At 42.7% G+C, this 22,136-nt stretch overlaps 1 protein-coding gene across 3 annotated transcripts in view; it reads left to right on the top strand.

Moving 5' to 3' along the window:
* Nucleotides 1-22,136, top strand: part of ME3 (malic enzyme 3) — a 308,269-nt gene that overhangs the window by 78,343 nt on the left and 207,790 nt on the right. For 2 of the 3 annotated variants that reach the window (XM_082660564.1, XM_082660563.1), the window contains exons 1-2: nucleotides 19,702-19,764; nucleotides 20,141-20,338. The exons of the other annotated variant lie outside the window; for it this stretch is intronic. In XM_082660564.1, coding sequence (XP_082516690.1) covers nucleotides 20,156-20,338 — 183 coding nt within the window. In that variant the 5' untranslated portion in view covers nucleotides 19,702-19,764; nucleotides 20,141-20,155. Of the gene's footprint in view, nucleotides 1-19,701; nucleotides 19,765-20,140; nucleotides 20,339-22,136 lie in introns of those variants that run through there. 3 annotated transcript variants of the gene reach the window in all.

Consider the following 22,136-nt stretch of genomic DNA (forward strand, 5'->3'; position numbering starts at 1 on the left):
ACACTCAGTGCACACTGTGGCAAATCAGTTATTTGTATCAGTTCTTAAACTATTAAAATATTGAAACTAAAAACTTATCGTAAAAATTTAAATTTCACTCTACATTCATTGGCAGGTTGGTATTTCAGTAAAATTCTTCATGCCAATAACAAAATCTTGGTATATTTTGTTGGGGGGTACAAGTCAATAAGACTTTGGACTACAACTTCTAAAGGTGAATTGCAAACGAACGTTAGATTGGTGTTGGATTTCTCATTTGCAACATCTAGTAGCTAGTAGAACAAAGTTCACAGACAATTTAGGCAAAATGATTATAACCTAGGAATCCTACAGATGTGATTGTTTAGTACAAGAGTACAAAATTTCTTAGCCATGCAGTGATTAAAAAGGTATATCACCTGTATTAATCTAACTCTTGGTTGGAACTAACAGAAGCTCAACTAAACTATTTCCATGTCTATTGGCAGACTTCAGTCATGGATCAGTGATGTCATCTGGGCTCTGTTTCACCACCTCTTGGTTTTACCATCTCTCTAGACATAGCAGCAGGAGGCCACCAACACCTTGACTCCCATTCTATAAGTTTAGAAATCCTCAAAGAGAAAGTGATGCTCTCTGATGCATCTTGAGGAAAGAGCCCAGGATTTGGGTCATATGCCGTCTCCTGGGAAGTTGAAGAGTTAGGTAGAGTTGGGTAAGGCCTTACTCAAATAAATGAAATGGATTTGTCACAGGGAAGCAGGGCTCTGAAACTATAAGAAGGGAAAAGGGATGCTGGGTAAACAAAAACCACAGTGGTCCACCGTGTACAATTATGTACAACTCACGTACAATTACTGAGGAAATTACTCTAGAAATATTCAAGGCAGCGGAATATCAAATAACACCAAAAATGAGGAAAGAATAAGCAAAAAGAAATAATTCATCTATTAAAACTTTATAGCAGTTAATTCTAAGTAGTTTTTGGTAAAATATAATTGGGAGCTGATCCTTGATACAGAGAGACATCCATAAGGAAAAAGTTATTTGTAGCCTTGAAATAAATTGTAATTTATTTCAAGAAATTTTAAGCTATTTTTGGATGGAGAGCTAATGAAATGGGGAAATAAAAAGCATATTCCAGGTTCCATTTTAGTTAGAGTAGGGGGAATAAGAGTAGGGAAGCTAAAGCATATAAACACTCTACTTTTGGTTGGGACAATAGTATATATTTTTATCAATAAAGTAATATAGGTTTAATATGACTAAAAATAGAAAGGTAGCCATTATCAGAAAAAAACATAGTGAAGCTCCCATATTAAATAACAGAGAAAAGAGGAAAGTTTTAAAACTTAAACTAGCAGAAAGAAGAAAATAAAGAAGTGGCAGCAAAATGTAGTAAATAGCATGTGTAAAATATAATGGAAAAAATAAAACTAAACATATAAATTATAATAATAAATTTAATAAATGAAATTATCCCATCAAATGACAAAGGGTCACAAATGGGGAGAAAAGTTAAAATCTGTCCATCCAGCTGTTTATAAGAAACCAAAGAAAACAAAAATGCCCTCAAAGTGATTTTTAAAATAGTTAGCTAATATGGCATGGGAACTAACCAATCAGAACAGATATTTGTTATAAGCAATTGATAATTGAGCATCTGTGAATACCAACTTCCTATTAGCCCTGTCAGAGAAACACTGAAAAATGTACAAGACATAAAAAACTAAACAACAACAAGGAGACAAAATTAATACTAAATAAAGTGGAATTCAGAGTAAAATATTCAATAAGACAGAAAAGGATGTTTTGAATGGTAAAAGGAATACATCTCTGCTACAAATTCTTATGTGCCAAACAAAATAAGAGTGAACTGCATAAGATAAAAACTTTCATAATTGGAAGAATTTGATAAAACCACAATTAAAACCATGTTTGGGTTCTTTTCAATATGGAACTATTTGATTACTATGAATAGTCTATGAACATGCAAGTAAATATATTTGTGGACATATGTTTTTATTTATCATGGATAAATACAGAGTGGGATCGCTTGGTCATATAGTAAGCATATGTTTAACTTTATAAGAAACTGTCCAACTGTTTCCCACAGTGGTTGTACATTTTGTATTTCCACCAGCAATGTATGAACTCCTTTGTTCCTCTTCTTCACCAACACTTTGTATTGTCAGTGGTTTTTATTTTAGCCATTCTAGTGAGTGTAGTAATAACATGAGGTTTTTATAAAGATTAAGATAATATCCTAAAGCATTTAATCCTGTATCTGGCAAAATAAGCACTCAATAAATATTAACTATTAAAAGTATCATGTAGGGGACTTCCCTGGTGGCACAGTGGTTAAGAATCCGCCTGCCAATGCAGGGGACATGGGTTCGAGCCCTGGTCTGGGAAGATCCCACATGCCACAGAGCAACTAAGCCCGTGAGCCACGACTACTGAGCCTGTATGCCACAACTACTGAAGCCCGCACACCTAGAGCCTGTGCTCCACAACAAGAGAAGCCACCACAATGAGAAGCCGGCACACTGCAATAAAGAGTAGCCCCCGCTCACTGCAACTAGAGAAAGCCCACGTGCAGCAACGAAGACCCAATGCAGCCAAAAATAAATAAATACATTAATTAATTAATTAATTTTTAAAAAGTATCATGTAGCAGAAAAGGGATTAATAGGCATACAATAAAAAGAACTATAAATTATTAAGAAAAGGATCAGAAAACTATGAATCAATGAAACAAATAGTTTACAGAAAAGGAATTATAACTAGACAATAGAAATATAAAAGATTCTCACCCTCACTGTTGGTCAGGAAAGTAAAAATTAACACAATAATGAAGTATTATTGTTTCCCATTTGATTAACAAAAATAGTGAAACTGATAGCATCAGTGTTTTGTGAGTGTGCAAAAAAGGACATATTTGTATACCAGTGATGAGAATATAAATTGCTATAACTGAGGAGATTAATTGGGCAGCATCTATTAAAATTTTTAATGTAGATATATTTTAGACTGGCATTTCCACTTCTAGAGTTTTTGTCATTCAATGATAAAAGCATGAGAATATGATAATGCAGTTTATAATATAAATAATGAAAAATCTCCTAGTCACTCATTAATGGTATAGAATGGAGTAATAAATTATATCCAACCTTACTAGGGACTACTATGCAACTATGAAAGGAAAAATATAGGTCTATATATGTTGTCTGGGGAATTTTATATGATATATAGTTAAGCAAGTCACAGAGCAATATTTACGGTGTGATCCCATTAACAGGAATGACCTGCATGGACTACAAACTCAGATATGCAAAAAATATATAATTGTCTTTATTTTTCTGTGACTGAGCTTTAGTTCTATCTTAAGTCTCTATTCTACCTGATGAGACGATGAAAACTGAATTACACTGAATGTAGGGTTTCTACCCCTCTCCTCTTCTTTTTTTTTCCCTGTGGGTTTAAGGAGATCCATGCCTTAAAGTATGTGATTGGGGCAGGCACAGGACAATGGTCCTTGGTCATTATCTGCTACTGTGTCCTTCCCTCTAGACTACCAGGTCCCTTGGGTCTGCCAGCAACTAGTGCCACCTCCACACTGATTGCAGCACAAGGGAAAACATTCTGCTGCTCTCAGAGGAACATGGAGGGGCATACAGACTCTGTGCATGTGCCACAGTCCTGTGCTACATTGTTTTCCCTTTGAGGCATTTACTCATTCCAAAGCAGTGAGATGTGAAAAGATATGAGCAGAAAACAAGCAGAAAGCAGCAGCTGAGCAGAGCCTTTACAGTCTTAGGGAGACAGCATTCAAAAATTAACGTTTAAGTTTATCATGTGTTATAGACTGAATGTTTGTATCCCCCCCAAATTCGTATGTTGATACCCTAATCCCCTATGTGATGGTGTTTGGAGCTGGTGCTTTGGGGCAGTAATTAGGACATGAAGGTGGAGGTTTCGTGATGGGATCAGTGCCCTTATAAGAAGAGACATGAGAGAGTTTGCTCTCTCTCTCTGCCATGAGAGGTTTCAATGAGAAGATGGCCATCTGTAAACCAGGAAGAGGGCCTTCACCCTTCTGGCACCCTGACCTTGGACTTCCAGCCTCCAGAACTGTGAGAAACAAATGTTTGTTGTTTAAGCCACCCAGTCTATGGTATATTTGTTATAGCAGCCCGAACTGACCAAGACACCAAAGCATGCAGCATTTGAGAGGCCAAGAACCTCTCAGGAAGGAAAGTGCAGAGAAGTGAGTCCTTGAGGCATTTGCCAAGTCCTGAGTGGTCCCAAGCAGAAAGCGGTTGATAGGAGGCTGAGAAGCCTAGATGAGCTTGCCCTAGTGGCTGACTACTTGAAAGACAAAAATTAAAGTCAAGGCCCTCTAAGGAAGAGGGACACAAACAGATACTCCAGATCTTCAGTTGGGGCTCCAAAGGGCTATACTCTAGACACAGGGGTGAACTAGAAACAGCACAGCTCTTTATAAAAGATGAAATTAGGAATTTGTTGTTTTTCTTTCTTTTAGACCCTTAGCCCAAGAATTTGTATGTTTTCTGTTGTGGTCAAAATTCACCTTGAAAGCGTTTTTCTAAGTCTGTTATTTAGACTGTATAGACAAGAACCATATTCGTTTGATTCTCTTTTCATTTCTGTTGTAATGACTTTACCCTGTGGATAACCAGTGTCAAAGGCGAGTTTGAACAGAAGAGGGGCACCGGGTTTAAAGAAGAAAAATTGATTGCACAAAAATATAAATTTTTATATAAAAATATATAAATTTATAAAAATATAAATCTCAACATAAATTATATTGAGACAATAAAACCTACTATGCAAAGCTGTTGGTAGACTAGAGATAATGAATATGACTTGCCTAGCACACAGTAGGGCTGCAATACGTTAGACCCTTATAATTTCTTCTTCAAAGGTTATTTCTATGAGACTAAAGTTAAGAAGTGTTCCTTCCAAGCTCAGCCGAGTGTGTGTTTGGATACACAGGACACTATAATTGACTCTAAGCTTTTCCCTTTAACAGTTCCTATTTGACATTTTGGCTAGTCAGCTATGATCAATGTTTTTCTGGAACCAGAACCTTTGAAGTTACAGCAATGTTGAATACAACTGAAATTTGGTAAAAGAATCAGAGAGGCTTAGAATAAGAGTTCCTCATTCTCACTTTAGCCTCCCTGGAACCTTAGGGCTTTTAGACAGTAAGCTGAAGTTTTAAGAGCTATTTTCAGAATTAAATAAAGCTTTGCAGAAAGAGCAAGCTTGCCACACCTGTTAAAATAAAAGGTCAAGTTTCTTCAGGCTGCAATATTACCACCCCTGCATTAATGCTGCTTAGCTCATGCTCACCAGTAGCTTTGATCGCTTGTTGATGACATCATTGGAATTTCTAGCATGCAATCAATCGGTGGGTGACATGTCTTTACAGCCACATATTTGGTGATTTCGGTAGTCCAACGGAACACATCCAGTACAGGCTTGACCTTGGACACAAGTATAGTGCAACAGCTGGAGTTAGGCCACTAACTGCTGAGTTAACTTTTCCCTCATTATTATAATTAGTGCCACAACCATGACAGTGACTCATGTGATTATGCAATTCGTAATACTAAATTGAAATGACACTATTGACAGTTACACAATAACTGCCGAAGCAAAAAGCACTGATTGAATAGATGGATTTTTTCTTAATAAATATTGTTTACTTGGGAGATGCACCTTTTCAAAAGGTGGCATTCATAGAAGGGAGAAGGGAGGTCTTTGGGGATCAAGATTTGGGAAATCACTCGCTTAAAGTGCAGACTGTGACCTTGAGTGGTGGGAGTTCAGAGAGGAAAGATGTACTAAGCAAGGCTTGGAGACTTATGGACCAGGCCTTTCAAAATATCTGTGATTTAGACATTGATGAGTAAAAAGTGTTCCAGGAGGAGGGAACTGCTTGAATAAAAGCAAGAAGGCCCTTCAAAGTGCAAGGTGAGAGAGAGAGCGCTTCTAGAGCAATCCAGAGCCGTAATCTCAGTCAGCCAGTAAGAGAGGCCAGCATCAATGCATCCCTGATATTCCTGCCTCAGAGGAGGAACTCCACAACATTTTCCAGTATACACTGTTCTGACGAATCTAAACTGCTAATTATGAATGCCAAAGCAAGTAAAAGAGTATATCTGTTTCCTATTCTGCATCTTATGCCTATGTGTATGACAGCTACTATCAATACTTTGGGCTGTTAATAATGTAAGCTATACCTACAACAAAACCAATGAAAAGAAACAAAAATAATAGACAGCTTGTTTATATATCATTTCTTTTTCTACATCACACACATTTGTTAGCTTTTAAACACTCTGTCACCAAAGCACTGATGTGTATATTTGCTCCAAGAAATAAAACAAGCTGTACTCCCACTGTGATTGATAAACTGGGGTTAAATATATCCAGTGTTAAGATTTGGTTTTAGTCCTAAGCTTTAGTTTCTTCCTAAGCTTTTATAATATTCTAAAAGCCAAGTAACTGTTTTAATCTTGTAAAGAGGACACCGTTTCCTATGATTTTTAAGCACAGAAAACACGCACTGCATTGCATTGTGGCAACCAAGGAAGTTGAGTCACTTTATGCTCATCTTTCCTGTTTTACTGATTTGGGCATTTGGGTGGTTTTGGCTTGTTGGGACTCGCCACATACTGGCCCTAAGAGTCAGACAGGATCATGAGCAAATCTGCTTCAGGCTCCCCAAGGAACCGAGACTGTCTGGAAAAGGCTCTGCGGGACAGGATCCCAGGCACTGTCAGGACGTCCAGGGCAGAGGCAACCGGGAATTTTCATATGTCTGTGTGATGTTTCACTACTGACAAAAATGAGTCAAGATGATCCACGCTTGGCACGGGTTATTGCATGAAATCGCAGTGAGTCATATGCCTAGGAAAGCTTATTCCAAGTCATTATTTCCTATACTGAATAATCCATTTTATTGCCCTGGTATCATGATCTAGTATTAATTAATGAAACCCAAGTTAGGTAATAGCATCCACTTTCTTCCTAATTATTAATAAATTAAAACCCGCTAGGGTGACATCTCTATACAATAGAGACCCAGACAGGGTAGTTACAGAACTCCGGCTTTCTAGTTCAGGTGTGTCATCTAATTAGGGAGCATTCTTTGTTTTGGCTAAAATTCTCTATCAGAGTGATGGTATTTGGTCCATGAGCTACATGCTAGATGCCTGTGCTCCAGAGTTGCTTCATCTCTGAACTCTGTCTTACCCTCTTCTCTTGTCAGCTCTTTCTCTTACTAAATTCTGTCTGCCCTCCAACCGCTTTCCCATCCTCAACTTCAACTATCACTTAAGGTAGAGACAAGGAGACTAGGTTGATTATACCAAAACTCAGACAATAGTGGTAACTGGACAACTGATATTTCCAGTTAACTCAGGATTAAATGGATCCTTGTGGGTTTTCACATTTTATTGAAATGAATTCTACCACCTTTTTTGTTTTTGCCTTAACATTTTTGAAAGTCATTAAACTGAACATGAATTCTAACTTTGCAGACCAGTAACTATTGAGGTAGAAGTAGGAGGATATTGGGCAGAATGTGATTGAGTCCAGGCTTACCATGTAATTTTTTCCTTACTGCCCTTGATATTTTCTTATTTTGTTGGTGTTTCTCTTTCTCTAAGAAGTCCAGGACTGCAAAAATAACTAAATGAAAGCTTCTGAGTGTTGACCTTATAGCTGACTGAATACTAGAACAGTGGTCTCCACTGGCTTACCACAGAGCTCTACCCTGTCCCAAAGTTCCTGTTAATGCAATCCCAGAACGCCAGTTTGCCAATGTGTGCACGATGCAAAACGATGAGTGAAACCTAACACATGAGTAACAAAGTCAACATCACAAAGATTGCAACGAGCTGAAAACAGCTGAACTAAATAAAATTACAGTTAAAAGCCATGAAAGGACAGAGAGGTATTTAGGTTAGAAATTTTCTGTAATCTCAAAAAAACCAATTGTTCGAATAGACAATTGCCTTTTTAGCTGTTCATTTGACCTTGAGGTTTCCATTAATAACAACTCAGTCTAGCCAGCATTGTGGCAGAGCTCTTACAAATTTCAAGTGATATGAGGCTACATTATTAGAATTTTGATGGATGGGGTAGGTACTTTCCTGATCAGTCCGTATCTGGAGTTGGTGGTCAGGTAGGTGGGTAAGAAATCTGCTAATAAGAGAACCGCTTGTTCTCATTCTTCCTGTTTCAGTGATTGATGTTTAGTACAATGTTATAGTTTGGGTTTCCATGGGTATTTGTCCCAAACAAATAGTCTCTTCTTAATATGATGGTTACTGAGAACATATATTAGCACACTCCACCTCTAAATTTTACTTTTCTTATTTAAAAAAAAACTCAGAGACCTTATAGTAGAAAAGCATAAACTATTTTTAATTAATTTTTATTGGAGTATAGTTGCTTAACAGTGCTGTGCTAGCCCCTGTCGTGCAGCAAAGTGAACCAGCCACATGTATATATCCACTCCCTTCCAGATTTCCCTCCCATCTAGGTCACCACAGAGCACTGAGTAGAGTTCCCTGTGCTATACAGTAGGTTCTCATTAGTCATCTATTTTATACATAGTAGTGTATATATTGTCAATCCCAATCTCCCAATTCATCCCACCTCCCCTTCCCCCCTTCGTAACCATAAATTTGTTCTCTACATCTGTGACTCTATTTTTCCTTTGCTAAAAAGTTCATCTTTACCATTTTTCTAGATTCCACATATAAGTGATATTTTATGATATTTGTTTTTCTGACTTAACTTCACTCTGTATGACAATCTTTAGGTCCATCCATGCCTCTGCAAATGGCACTGTTTTGTTCCTTTGTATAGATGAGTAATATTCCATTGCATATATGTACCACATCTTTTTTATCCATTCCTCTGTCAATGGACATTTGAGTTAGAAAAGCATAAACTATTAACTAATATTAGTGTAACCACTTTATTGAATATGCTGACTTCAATGAAGTACAACAGGAAACGCCCATTTTATCCCTTCCCATCAGGGCCTTTGGTTCTATTTGGTCAGGTCTCCTTTTCATGACCCTTGAGAAAGTCTCAAACAGATGTCAAAACTTCAAAGTTACCTTGAAGTAATGAAAGTTTAGTAAGGTACAATTTAAAATTTCAACCTCATGTTCACTTCAGAGATTCTTCTCCCAGCTTGGGCCTGTTTCACATGCAGTGGGAAATCTCTGGAGAAGAAAAAGGCATGTCTAGTCTATTCTTCCCTCCTCTTCCCCCTCCCCTTGAAATTTCTGGTCTCTACCTGGTTGGAGGAGGAAAGGGGGACAAGGAATGTAGTGAGTTGAATTGTTACCTCAAAGATGACATGTCCATGTCCTGATCCCCAGATCCTGTGATTATGAACTTATTTGGAAAAGGGATCTTTGCAGATATAATTAAGTTAAGGATCTTAAGATGAGATTATCCTGGGTTATCCAAGTGGGTTCTAAATCCAATGACATGTCCTTAACAGAAACACAGAGAGAGAAGAGGAAGAGGCAGTGTGACCTTAAAGTCAGATAAGAGTGATGTAGCCACAAGCCAAGGAACACCTGGGGCCATCTGAAGCTGGCAGGGTCAAGGAATGGATTGTCCCCTTAGAACCTTTGGAGGGACCCCAGCCCTGCTGACACCTTGATTTCAGACTTCTGGCCTCCGGAATTGTGAGAGAACACACTTCTATTGTTTTAAGCCGCCAAGTTTATAGTAATGTATTATGGCAGCCCTATGAAACTAATACAAGGAGCGAAAGCCTTTATATTGAGTGTATTCTCTGTAGTTCTCTCATGGTTGCTGAAGCCCTCTGTGTGGCAAGTGTCCCAAAGCTGGCTGTGTCATTAGACACAAGAGCAAGTTTTCTTGGATGCCCTTATGGGAACCTGACTTAGGTGATGAGCTCCCTGGCTGACCTCCCACGACTTTCTGCCCAGTTCCTGACCAGGGTGGTAGACCTTACAGCCTCTTACAGCTACAGTCCCCTCCCTTGAACAGGTCACCCTCAGGGGTGTTATACCCTCAAATGACTCAGGCCCAGCTACTTTTTGTTGTATCTCTTTGGCCTTCAAGAATCTCCACTCATCCTGGTCAGTGTGAAGAGTGGAGATCACCGCACCATGCAACTGGTCTCTCTCCTGTCCCACCATCACTGACTGCTTTGGTCAGCCTCTGGCTACAGAATTTCCCACCTCCCGGGGCCACAGCTCAGGCTCTCTCATGAGCCACCAAGAAGGGCTGCTCAGTAAGCCTCTAGCCAGAGACTGAGGTGTTAGCCCGCCCTCTTAGAGCAGCACTCATCTCCAGGTGTGGTCCCCTGGGAGGCTTCTTTCTTTGTCTACCAACAACAAGAAAGGAGCCCTGGGCTCTCATCTTCTGCCAACGGGGGTGATGGCTGGAGGATCCTTCTGGGTCCTCAGAGCACTCCTGCAGGCCATGTCTAATGGTTCCTTGGTTTCTTTACAGAATGAGGGGTACCACCTATTGCCCTTAGGTTGGGGCTTTAGCTGAAATCCTGACATAATAAGAAAAATCCCATTCAATATCCTGTTGTACAATGTATAGGACAGTAAGCAAGATTTAAGAAATGTAAACATATTGTTCCAATTTGATATCTTCTCTACTAATTCTCATCTATTATCAATCAATTATTATTCTATCCAGGATTTTCATTTTTTTGGCTTGGTTAGAGCTAGTTGGAACTTGTGATTAGATCAAACATCCCTGACTTAGCGTCTGTTAATTGCCATGAATTTTCTCTGTGATAGCGCCAGTGCTCAGCGTGTGGAGTATGTATCAATCCAGTCTCTCACTTTCTTCTTATAAAGGAGAAATTTTCTTTCTGAAACATGAGGCTTTGATAAAAGCTGAAAAATAAGGCTGCTGAATGTGATCATTGTTTTTCATCATAAGGAATGGTCTTCTTCCTCAAAGGAGAGGGTTTTCTCCGTTTCATTAGAAATCCCTCTGCATGGATGCTAAGTGTCTTCTCACATCCAGAAAGCTCTTCGCAGAGAGCAAAGTTTCTATTCGTGGCACCATCACTGATTTATTATAAAACCTAGATGATCTCTAAGGTCCCTTCCAATGTGAGAATTATATAATTTCATGTACTCTGTAATTACCAGGAGTTTTAGAAAGCTCGCAGCTCCACTTGATAATTCTCCTGACTTGTAAAGAAATTCCAATTCCTCCCTTCATTTCTGTCACACATCTTGTTAAAGCAAATATTTTTAAGGACGTGTGGCAGGGCATCTCGACTGGATGAGAGCTTGGATTTGGAGGCAGTTCTGTTGAATTTACACAGCTCCTATTGGAGGCCAGTCCTTTGTATGCTCCAGGCAGACAAATGTCTTAAATGTGACAGGATGCTCGGGACAGTTAAATCACTGTCTGGGCACATTGCTGATTTGCATGTGGCCTTGGAGTCTCATGAAGAAAAACTTGAGCCTGATTACAACTGATTGATATACGTGTGTATTAAACCAGGTGGACCCACCAAAGCTTGAATATAGATAGGGAAAATGCCTTTCCTCCAGAAAAACTTGAACAGTTTCCAGGATAGGCTGGCCAGGAGGAAGCAGAGGTTCAGAGTACATATGAGGTCGTCCTGGAATCCACTTTGTCCCATCCCCCGCCCCCCCAGGACCATCTGTGCGCTCTGAGAAGGGGAGAGACGTAATGACCAAATCTGTTGAGGTCCAGGGATCTGCACTCTTCCAAGGGAGTGGTAAATCTGAAAGGATCATGTTGAGAGGTGTCCTAGACCTTCATCTCAACCTTCCCCTGCCACCACCAAGAGAGCTAAACTCTAGAAGACTCTCCAGCAGAAGAGAAAAAGTGGGGAACCACAGAAATGCAGAGACAGGTAGAAATAGCAGTTTCAAGCAGTACCAGCCAAGAAAGCAGCTTCAGAAGTTACAGTGGTCAGAGTCACTCGCCAGGGATCTGAGCAGAGTTGCAGCAGCGCTGGGGACTGGAACAGATGGCCACAGCCCAGTGAGCAGAAGGGAAGCAGCAGAGCCACGGGTGTAATTCAGATTATAAAACCTGCCTCTCTGCTGGGCAGAATCCTAGATATGCACAAAGTTGGAGTGAGCTGAGGCCTTGGCATTTGATACGTGGAGGGACATAGATCTAGCAAACTAAAGGCTAGTGGTGCAAGTGACCTTACCTGCACCGTGAGATGGGGGAGCCCAGGGGACATTCAACATCTATTTAAATGGTATCTGAAAAGTTTATACTGTGTGTGTGTGTGTGTGTGTGCGCGCGCGCGCACGCGCGTGCACGTTTGTGTGTATTTTCTATGATAATTAAAATACAGCTAAAACTCACTGAACATTCAGCCTCTACTCTGGGTATTACCCACCTTGGAGATATACCAATATTTCACACTGATTCTTTGAAAGCTGGATCTTTGAAAATTTAGTCAAGTGCAATTTAACCAATGTTTAGTTAGCAATTATGATATACCCAGAACTGTTCTGTGGGAATACAGAGGAAGCGTTGAAATAGCAATAATTACTATTTATTGCAGATTTACCGTGTACCAGGTATTTAATGCTCACAACCATTTTATGAGTTAAATACTGTTACTATCATCCTTGTTTTATAGATAAGAAAATTGAGGTTCAGAAAGATCTAGTAAATCTCCCAAGATCACACAGCTAGCGAGTATCCAAACGCAGACATATCTGCCTCCAAAGAGAAAGCTCTCAGCTACTATACAAAGAAGTTGAAATTTATATTGGCAAAAATCTGAGACAACAGCCTGAAATGGTGACCATGGTTTCTATCCCTTATTTTACTGTGCAAATTAAAGTGTTAAATAACATGTTGATGGAGCTCAAATCTCAAAACCTGCTTTGAAACAGCAGGGTCAAGCCTGCAAAAACATAAAACGAAGTGGAGCTAATTCTGGTGCCTGAAAAGCAAAAAGGTGTCTCTCCCGTCCATATCACCTGGATGCTGCTGGATCAGTCTCCACTTGTACCCTTTGTAAACCAGTCTTTTAGATTTGAAACCAAGCCCCAAATTCAAGCTGAGGAGAACTGAATCCGCCTGTTCTGAGAAGCGCATTTTCCTGATAATGAGTGGCCTGCAGGGAATAATTGGTATGACCTGGAGGGAGAAACACTGACCTTTTGGTCAGAATCCACATTTGGTTTCACAGCCCAGTGAATGCTTGCTCTGTGGGCTGCCTGATGACACAGATAACATCCAGAGCAATAATAAACCATACAAGTTGAAGCTCTAACCTGTGAATCCACAAAGGAAACAAAGTACATCTCTTCGGGGAAAGGCTCAGTGAATTGGGCAGGGGGATTTAAGGCTGAATAAGAGGTGAGGGGAGGGGTCGAGTGGCTACAACTTGTGAGAAGGGAAAACAAAAGCCAACTGAAGCGATAAGGAGCTGAAGAGAACCTTATCACTGTTCACTAGGAATTGACTAGGCTTGTCAATCTCACTAATTATATACATAAAGAAAATCTACTTGAAAAACACTGAAAGCAAAAATAACCCAGACTCTAGTGAGATCCTTGATTCCTCCAGAAAGCTGACGATTTTTGTCCCACTGAGAAATAAGACTGTCAACAGGGAAAACCATCCCCCCCCCCCCCCGCCATTATGGAAGTATGTCCGGACTGTTGCAAAGTCAACGAGGAAGCAGGAGGCTATGCTCATTACAGTTTAACAAGCTCAGAGCCGAAGATGGGAAGGAGCTGAGCTGGTGAATCAGGGGTCAGCGGGTGCAGGGGATGCTGAATGGGCCAGATGGGCGAATCACACCGTGGACAAAGAGCCCGCCCCTCACCCCGCTGAGCCACCGCCCTGACCTCCGAACAAACACCCAGGGCACAAATTTGTTCCCCTTTATCATCTGCTTAGCCTAGCAGCTGCTGCCATGAATTTCTGTTTCCGTATCTTGCCTTTTTCAAGCAGTTGCCTTTTTGTCTAACTTTTTTTTTAACATCTTTATTGGAGTATAATTGCTTTACAATGGTGTGTTAGTGTCTGCTTTATAACAAAGTGAATCAGCTATACATATACATATATTCCCATATCTCCTCCCTCTTGCATCTTTGTCTAACTTTTGTGTGAGGTCAAGGGACTGGGAGCAGAAGGGAAGGATGGCCTGGTGGCTGTCAGAGGACTGAGTGATTGAATAGAGTGTTTCAAGAGGGGCAGAAAATAGATTTTTAAAAACAACCTCTGGGAAACCCAGAGGCCTAGAGAATACACAAGAAGTGCTGGTTATTCGTTCTCTCCCTGGTCACCCTGATCAAGAACATTTTCCTTTTGGCATTCTTGCGGCGGGACGGAAGCGGGGGCATGTATGAAATGGATTATAAATTGTTTGTGCCTAAACCAGCCATGAAAATAAAGACTGGCCTGTAGGTCAGGCCAGGAAGGGAAGCGAGCCTGTTCAGGATTAGTGCAAAACTAGATGAGAATCAGGCAATGCAAAACTAAATGAGAAAAAAACTGCAGTATGTTATATCCTTCTATCTGGAAGCAATTATGTTTGGTACAACAATTGCTTGAACAGAAGGCTGAATGAGTTTATAAATAATGATTTCAAAGTGTTTTGTGATAACAGTATGCAGCTGTGACTGGATCTGACAGCCACCTCTATTAGAAATGTGGTTAGTTCAAAGATACTCTTCTCTTGTTAAAATTAGCTATCACAAAATTATGGCACTGCAACAGAGGACTAGAGAAGTAGAATGCAATGCAATAGAAAAATAAGAAACATCTTTTCTTCTGCTACCCAACAAAATTACTCTTTCATTTCTCCTTGTGACTTTTTCAGAATGTCAGAGGACTGTTTATTCCCACTTAAGGGACAGGGAGAGGGTGGCAGGGAGGTGGAGAGAGGGATCAGAAGAGAAGGAGAATCAGTTACCCTGGAAACAGCTCCGAAGGAGGGAGTCAGAGGGATCAGATGCAGAGGCTCTGTGGTCCCTCTATGCCACGTTGTCCTTCCCTATTCAGGTGTATCAAATTCAGTTCCATGGGCATTTATTGTACCCACCCTTGTGCTAGTTGTCATGTAGGATGCAACGGTGAGAGTAACGATGAGGATGATGATTGGAGGTCAGATTATCACTGTCCCTTTAGTGTTTGCCCACACCAGGCCAGGCTAAGCATTTCCCAAATGTAAGCCCTTCGTGTCCCGGTCACCACCATGGCCTCTGGAATATGGGTTTAAATCCTGGCCCACTTCAGTGAGTTATTTGACCTCTCCAGTTCTTATGTCCTTATCTGTAAAATGGAGCTAATAATTGTACCAGTCAAGAAAACTGTAGTAGGTGTAGCTCAACAGAAAGAATTTAATAGAAAGCACTGGTTTCACAGGTGTTAGAGGGCTGAATGAGAGGGAAGGGCAACCACAGAGAGTAACTGTAGGAAGCAGCTCCCATTTCTAAGGCTGGAGAAAAGGGAAGAGGCTGGGACCATCAGAAGCTGGACACATGGAGAAAGTGACCTACTGCTGAGTTTTCAGCAGCCTCGTGAGGCTGGTTCTAGAGCGTGGAAGAGGCTGGGACCAATGGCTGATGGTGGGTGAAAGGCTGTGGCTGGAGCGGATACTGAAAGGAAATAATGGCAAGCAAACAGAAAGGAGGACATCTCCCCTCTCCAGCCTCAGTCTCCCCCTACTGCCCTCTATTGACAGGAATTAATAGAAAACCCGCTGCTCCCAAAGAACTGGTTTGCAGAGTACCAACTCCAGCCATAAGCCAGCGTGTAGAAAGGCAGATCCGGAGCCGAGGTAGATAGCTTACAACCAGCTCAGTATTTCATAGACACACAAAAAGAGTCTTACTCATATTATTAACCATTAACTATTAAGTGAGTTAATGTTTATAAACTCCTAGAACCGCGCCTGGCATGTGGTAAGTGCATTACAATGAGCTTTAAAAAAAACAGATGACTACGTTGCTCCACCAAAAACCAATGTGGGAACTAATATTAGACCAGTTTTTAATCCAGGAAAATGATATGGTTTAAAGAGGTCACATAAAATGCCCAAGGTCACACAAGCTGGTCACTGGTGAACTCAGGACCATCTGAATGAAAAGCTGTTGCTTTGACTTCTGTGAGCCTCCTGTGAGGCTCAGAGAAAAAGGGCACATAAATAAATCACTTCCCAGTGAGACGGACTATAAAAGTGCAAGAGGAGACGCATACAGATAAAGTTTGGGGAGCACGTGGGAGAGAGGCGAGCCGCTGCAGGTTGAGGAATCTGAGAAGACTTGCCGGAGGATGTGGTGTTTGACTGAAGCTGAAGGGCAGGGCTTCAACTGGCAGGTGTTGGGAGCAGAAGAAACTGCTTGAGCAAAGACCCAGAATGCAGGGCATGTATGCGGAGTGGCGAGTATGAGGACCGGGGGGAAGTAAATGTTCCTCACGGTCCGCTTTCTGTGTAAACAACAGAGTTGAAGTGTCTCCAGATATTCCTAGCAGCGATGTGAATTAAAGAGCTCGCCACATTCATAACACGTTGCGTAGGATATTATACATTTGTGAAGCAATGGGATTAGCTGGAAAATAATTATTTTAATGCACCTCCATTTTTAAAAACGCATAGGGAGGCTCATTAAAATCTCCTTACACGAGACCAGTGGTCTTGTTTCAAGGCAGTCAAACGAGCTAAAACCCTAATTTGAAGCTGCTTTCCTGCCCTTTTACCGATGTACCAAATTTGTACTAAATGCAAGGGGAATATGGGAACTCTGACCAGGGAGGATGGGAATGGGATTCCTTTCCTGCCACCCCAGGAAGCAGCATTACAACCATAGCAGAAGTCAGTAGATGAGATGTGAAGGCAGAGAGACCAAGACAAATGATGGAGACCCATCAGGTCTTTCTAGTGCTGGACCAGACCACAGGGCTGGCTTGCTAAGGAAGTCAGAGTAGCATGGAGCTGAAGAAGTTCTGAAATAGTTCCGTGGCTCTGAACCTGGCCTCTGTAATCCTGTGTTGAGGTCTAAAAGTAAGGAATGTGCCAGGGAAAGCAGAGATGGAAACCACGCATGCCAATAATAATAGTTAACCGTTTCTGAGCCTCCACTCCACGCCAAGCACTTTCATATAAAATGAGTATTATATCCAGACTGGTCGTTACTAGTCCCCAGGAATCATTCTCCCCTTCCTCCTTTTAGTAGTAGACTCCCCTGCTGAGCTTTAGCAGAGGGGATATATGCCTTTCCTGCTAGAGAAAATACTTCCAGGCTTCCTTGTAGCTGCTGTGACTGTGTGACAGGTTTCACCAGCAGAACGTGAGTAGGTGTAATGTGTGCCATTTCCGCATCATTTCCCTAAAGGAGTGCCCTCCACTTCCTCTTTTCCCTTTCCACTGGCTGGGATGCTGCTGTGGTGGTATTCGTGCTTCCGTGGAGAGGAGACCAACACCCTGGAGAAAGAACCTGGGTCTGTAGAACAGAGCAGCCCTCTCCTCTTGTCACTGCCTTCCGCTGCCCCACCTGGTGAACCTGCCTTTAGAACCTTTCCTTAACTTGGCCAAAGATCAAACACATGCGAAAGAAAAACAATATTGTTAGATTTACATCTGGGTTAAGAGAATATAGGCCACAGGTGAGAGAATCTTAGACGTAAGCTGTACGCGCTCTAGTGAATAGATTGTATAAAAATTATATTGGCTTATTTGGGAACCTTTGATTACATCCTGGTTTCTAGTTAAGTTTCAAATGACTGAGGTTACCTATTAAATGTGCTCCAGGTGAGACAACGGTCATTGTGTTGAGGAAAGGCAGACTATTCAAAAGTTCTGGACGATTTGTTATGTGTCAGGTACCAAAGATGGAAGCACACACACACACACACACACACAGTCTACCCTCAAGATGTTTGTCGACTGGTGGGAAGTTTGGCAGATATAAAAACAGTGTTGAGAGGAAAAGTATCAGTTAATACTCTTGGCTGTAAGCAACCAAAAATCTGACTCAAACTGGTTTAAGAAAAAAAAGATCATTAATGTGTTTATATAAGAGTACAGTCCAAGAGTAAACCCGACTTCAGGCATTTAAACCCTACTGAACTGGAATCTTTGTGGCAGGGGCCTGGAAATCTGTATCTTGGTCCCCATCCCATCCCCCCACCAGGTAATTTCAATTCTGTTTTGGAAAGTAATGTTTTATATAGATAATTGAGCTGCGTATTGGAGATTGGACTGGAAAGGGGAGAGAGTGAAGGAGGAGATGATTGTTTCTGAGGGAGAGGAGAGAATCCTGAATCCAGGCAGGGGCAGCCCCGAGTGCCACAATACCTGCTTTGTACTTAGAACAAAGCCAGAGTGCACATTCTGAAGGCTGCTTGCATGGGAGGTTTGAAGGGGAATGAGTAGAGGACCATGTCCTTTGTCGAGCAGTCTGAGGGTTCACAATCCTTATGAAAGTGGCTGCCACTTCCGTTCCTTCACCCAACTACTATTTATTGTGCAACTATGTACCAGGCACCGAGCTAGAAGTGAGGATACAGGTTTATAGGCAAAGAGCCTTTCCTCATGAAGCTTACATTCTAGGGGAAGACAGACAATAAACAATTAGAAAAACGAGCTAACTACTGGCTGTGTTAAGTTTTAAGAATGGAAAAAAATCCTTCACTTCTTAGTCCCTAGTGGAGGCTGACATTGGATGGAGTGGAGGAGAGGCCTTCGAGTTGACAACTTAGTGGAGACTTGAGAGCATGAGCATTCCAGACAGAGGCAATAGCAAGTGCAAAGGCCCTGAGGTGAGAGGGAATTGGATGGGGTGGAAACACAGGAAGGAGCAAGTGTGGCCAGAGCTCAGTGAGAGGGAGACTGGAGTGGGATGAGGCTGAAGAAGCTGGCAGCAGCCAGACTACAGGATAACCTGTGGGCACCAGAAAGAGTCAGGATTTTATTCCACACACAATGACATGTTCGTGTTAAAAGGAATTTCCTGGCTACTGTGTGGAAAAAGGGTAAAATTAAATTCAGGGCTAGATGGACGCCAAGGTTCTTGCCTGGTCCCAACAATTTATGGCAGGCTCCGTGGGGTCCCCAGGAGCCTGCTTAGTAACTGGGGACCCTATATCAGCGATGTCTGATAGAACTTTCTGCCAAGATGGAAATGTTCCATTCTTGGGCTATCCAGTCCCAGAGCTACTATGTGCAAGTGGCTCTTGAGCACGTGATATGTGGCTAGTGTGACTGAGGAACTAGAATTTAAATACTATTCCATTCAAAGTAATTTGTTTAAAGGTATGGAGCCACGTGTGGCTAATGGCTGTTGTACTCGGCAGCACAACGCAACACAACACAGCGCTGGGTGCCTGAGGGTTTCTACTCGTTATCCAGAAGCCAGAGCCTTCTCCAAATGGTGGGACTGTAAGAGGGTACATTGATCCCTAGATGCTAAGCCCCCTCTGTGCGTATGGCTTGTCAAGACGGACAGGCTCAGGGAGTATCCTACGCTTCATTTTGTCACCGGGGAGGTAAGTGCACACGGCTGTGAGGCGCTCCTCGCACGCACTCAGGGGAGGCCCCGCACTGCGAACAAAGGTTTCTGGACCGCTCTATCCAGGACGCACCAGCCTTGCGCTCTCGCGGCCGCCGGCGCGGTCCAGCCATTGGCAGGAGAGGTATAACGGCCCCGCAGCGTCTCGCCCCGCCTGCCCCGCAGCCCGGCCGCGTAGACATCAGCTCCGGGCGCAGCACAGGTGGGCTGGGGAAGCAGGGGACCTAGGCGAGCTACCGAGCGGGGTTGGAGGTTCGGGGAACCCTCGGCGCGCAGTCGCCTTTTCTCCTCTTCGCGGATGGGGGCGTGGGTGGCGCGGGCTGTGGCCCGCACCGGATCGGCTTCCTGAGCTTGCTTTCGCTTTGCCGGGGGCTTGGCGAGGCCTGTGCACCGCAAGCGAGCAGAGAGAGCCGCGCAGGTGGCCGCGTGGGAGGGGCGGGGGGCTGGCGCCTTAAACCCTGCGAGACCCCTGCCCTCTCCCGGAGCACGCGTCCCTGGCACCGGCTCGGTGCCCCGCGGCGCGCGTGGGTCCTGGCTGGCCGGAAGGCGCCCCTGACCTTGGTGTCTCCCCGTGCCAGGTCTGCGCAAGGGCCATGGGCGCCGCGCTGGGCACGGGCGCGCGGCTGGCTCTCCTACCCGGCCGGGCCTGCAGCGCTGTCCGGCACTGGGAGCCCCCCGCGCCCGCCCGAGGCTGCCACTCCAAGGCCGGCCCGGCGCACCCGGTGCCCCTGAAGAAGCGCGGATACGATGTCACCCGGAACCCGCATCTCAACAAGGTAAAGGTCCGGAAGGGTAGGACGGCCCAAGCCACTATTCTGTGGCCCGCGGGATGGGCGCCCCGCCCCCTGGGCCAGGGGAGGATCCTTCCAGAGGCCCTTCCAGCGGCTTTACATTTTTGCCTTGGGGAGGCTTGGTGTAACTCGGTTTGGCTTTTTTACCACACCTCTTCTGCGTGGAAAGTGGTAATCAGTAATGCAGGAAGCCTAATTTCTTTCGTAAGAACAAATGTAGACTGGGTTAAGGTCCTCATGGCCAGTCTGGCTTGAGGTCAGATCTCCCCTTGATGCTTGCTGATTCTGTTGATCTTGGGCAGTTCATTTAACCTCTGTCCGTCCAAGTTTACCTGTCTGTAAAAGCGAAGCAGTTGTCTCGGGAGCGTTGTGAGATTTAAAGAGAAAATGGAGGTAGCGTTCTTCGCACAGTACCTGACATCCAGTGAGAACAAATGTCAGCTAAGGTTATAATTATTCTGAGGAAAAGATTTTTAATTTGAGCGAGGGCAAGAAAGTCTAGAATTATGGAACGTTTAGACCTTGAAAGGGCATCACAGATCCTAATTCAAACCTCTCCTTTTACAAATGAGAAAACAAGACAAAGGGAACTTGCCCAAGGTCACCAGCTAGTTAGTTCTGGCTCTGCCACTGGAATCTGGGTCTGGATCTCAGGTGCTTGGGTCAAGTTCAGCCCACTGCTAACCCAGTGTTTAGGAGCACACACACTTGTTTCTGGGAGTAGAGTTTAGTATCATTGGTGTTAAAACCAAGAGACCTGGATTTGAGGCCTGTCTCCCAACACCTCCTTGATTTAACTTGGGCATCTCATTTAATTTCTCTGAGGTTCAACTTTCTCCTGCTTAAAGTGGATATTATGACAGACCCACCATTCCTACCATATTCTGTTATTGTGACAATCAAATGAATTACTGAACTTGAAATCAAATTTTAAACTATATAAAGTGCTTGGTAAATAAGTAATTACTACAAAATAAAAGTTTGAATAATTTCTTTGAATCAGGATTGTGAAATTCAAGTGAGGAATTACTTGTGAAAAAGGTGTTTTTGAGAAATAGGAACAATTATATAGATACTAAGTATTGTGATTATTTCCTGCAGAATTAATAGAAGCTAAGAAAGAAAATTTTCTCTCAGCCTCCATCTGTCACACTACAATCCCTGCTTCCCCCCAGAGAAACCCTAAATCCTTTGTATATTACTACTTTGGGATAGGTAAGGTGTTTTATGAATTTAAATTTACTTTGGTAGCAAGTGTTAGAAAACTCAGCTCAAACTGGCTTAGCAAATAAGAGATTTCTTTAGCTAAATATCTAGAGGAAGGAAGGGTTTGACCCAGCAGTCCAGATGGCGTCCTTAAGGATGCAGGTTCTCTCTGGGTCTCTGCTCTGCTTTTGCAAGGTCAGCTGCATCCTCAGACTCCATCCAGTAGAGTCTTTCACCCGGATTCTGCCACAGTCCCCCGTCTCCTTTTTTCATACCACACCATCCAGGGATAGAAAGACATTTTCTTCTGGTAGCTCCTGTGGAAGAGAAAGGACACTTTCTCTGGAGCCTCAGAAAAAGAGTCTTTCTGTCTCATGGACTCTGATTGGATTCCCTTCCATCCCCAAACCGGTCACCATAATTTAAGTAAGTCAGGGCTCACCCCTGGATTTAAAGAGAGAGTTTAGGTTAGGGACACCCATACCAACTGGCTTAGAATAAAGGGGATATGGCTCCCCACCCTGCCCCCCAGTAAATCTGTGTATTGTCATCAGAGGGAGGAGGGATAGATGCTGGA

The sequence above is a fragment of the Grampus griseus genome (genome assembly GCF_964374135.1).
Source record: "Grampus griseus genome assembly, chromosome: 8".
In the NCBI taxonomy this organism is placed as follows: domain Eukaryota; kingdom Metazoa; phylum Chordata; class Mammalia; order Artiodactyla; family Delphinidae; genus Grampus; species Grampus griseus.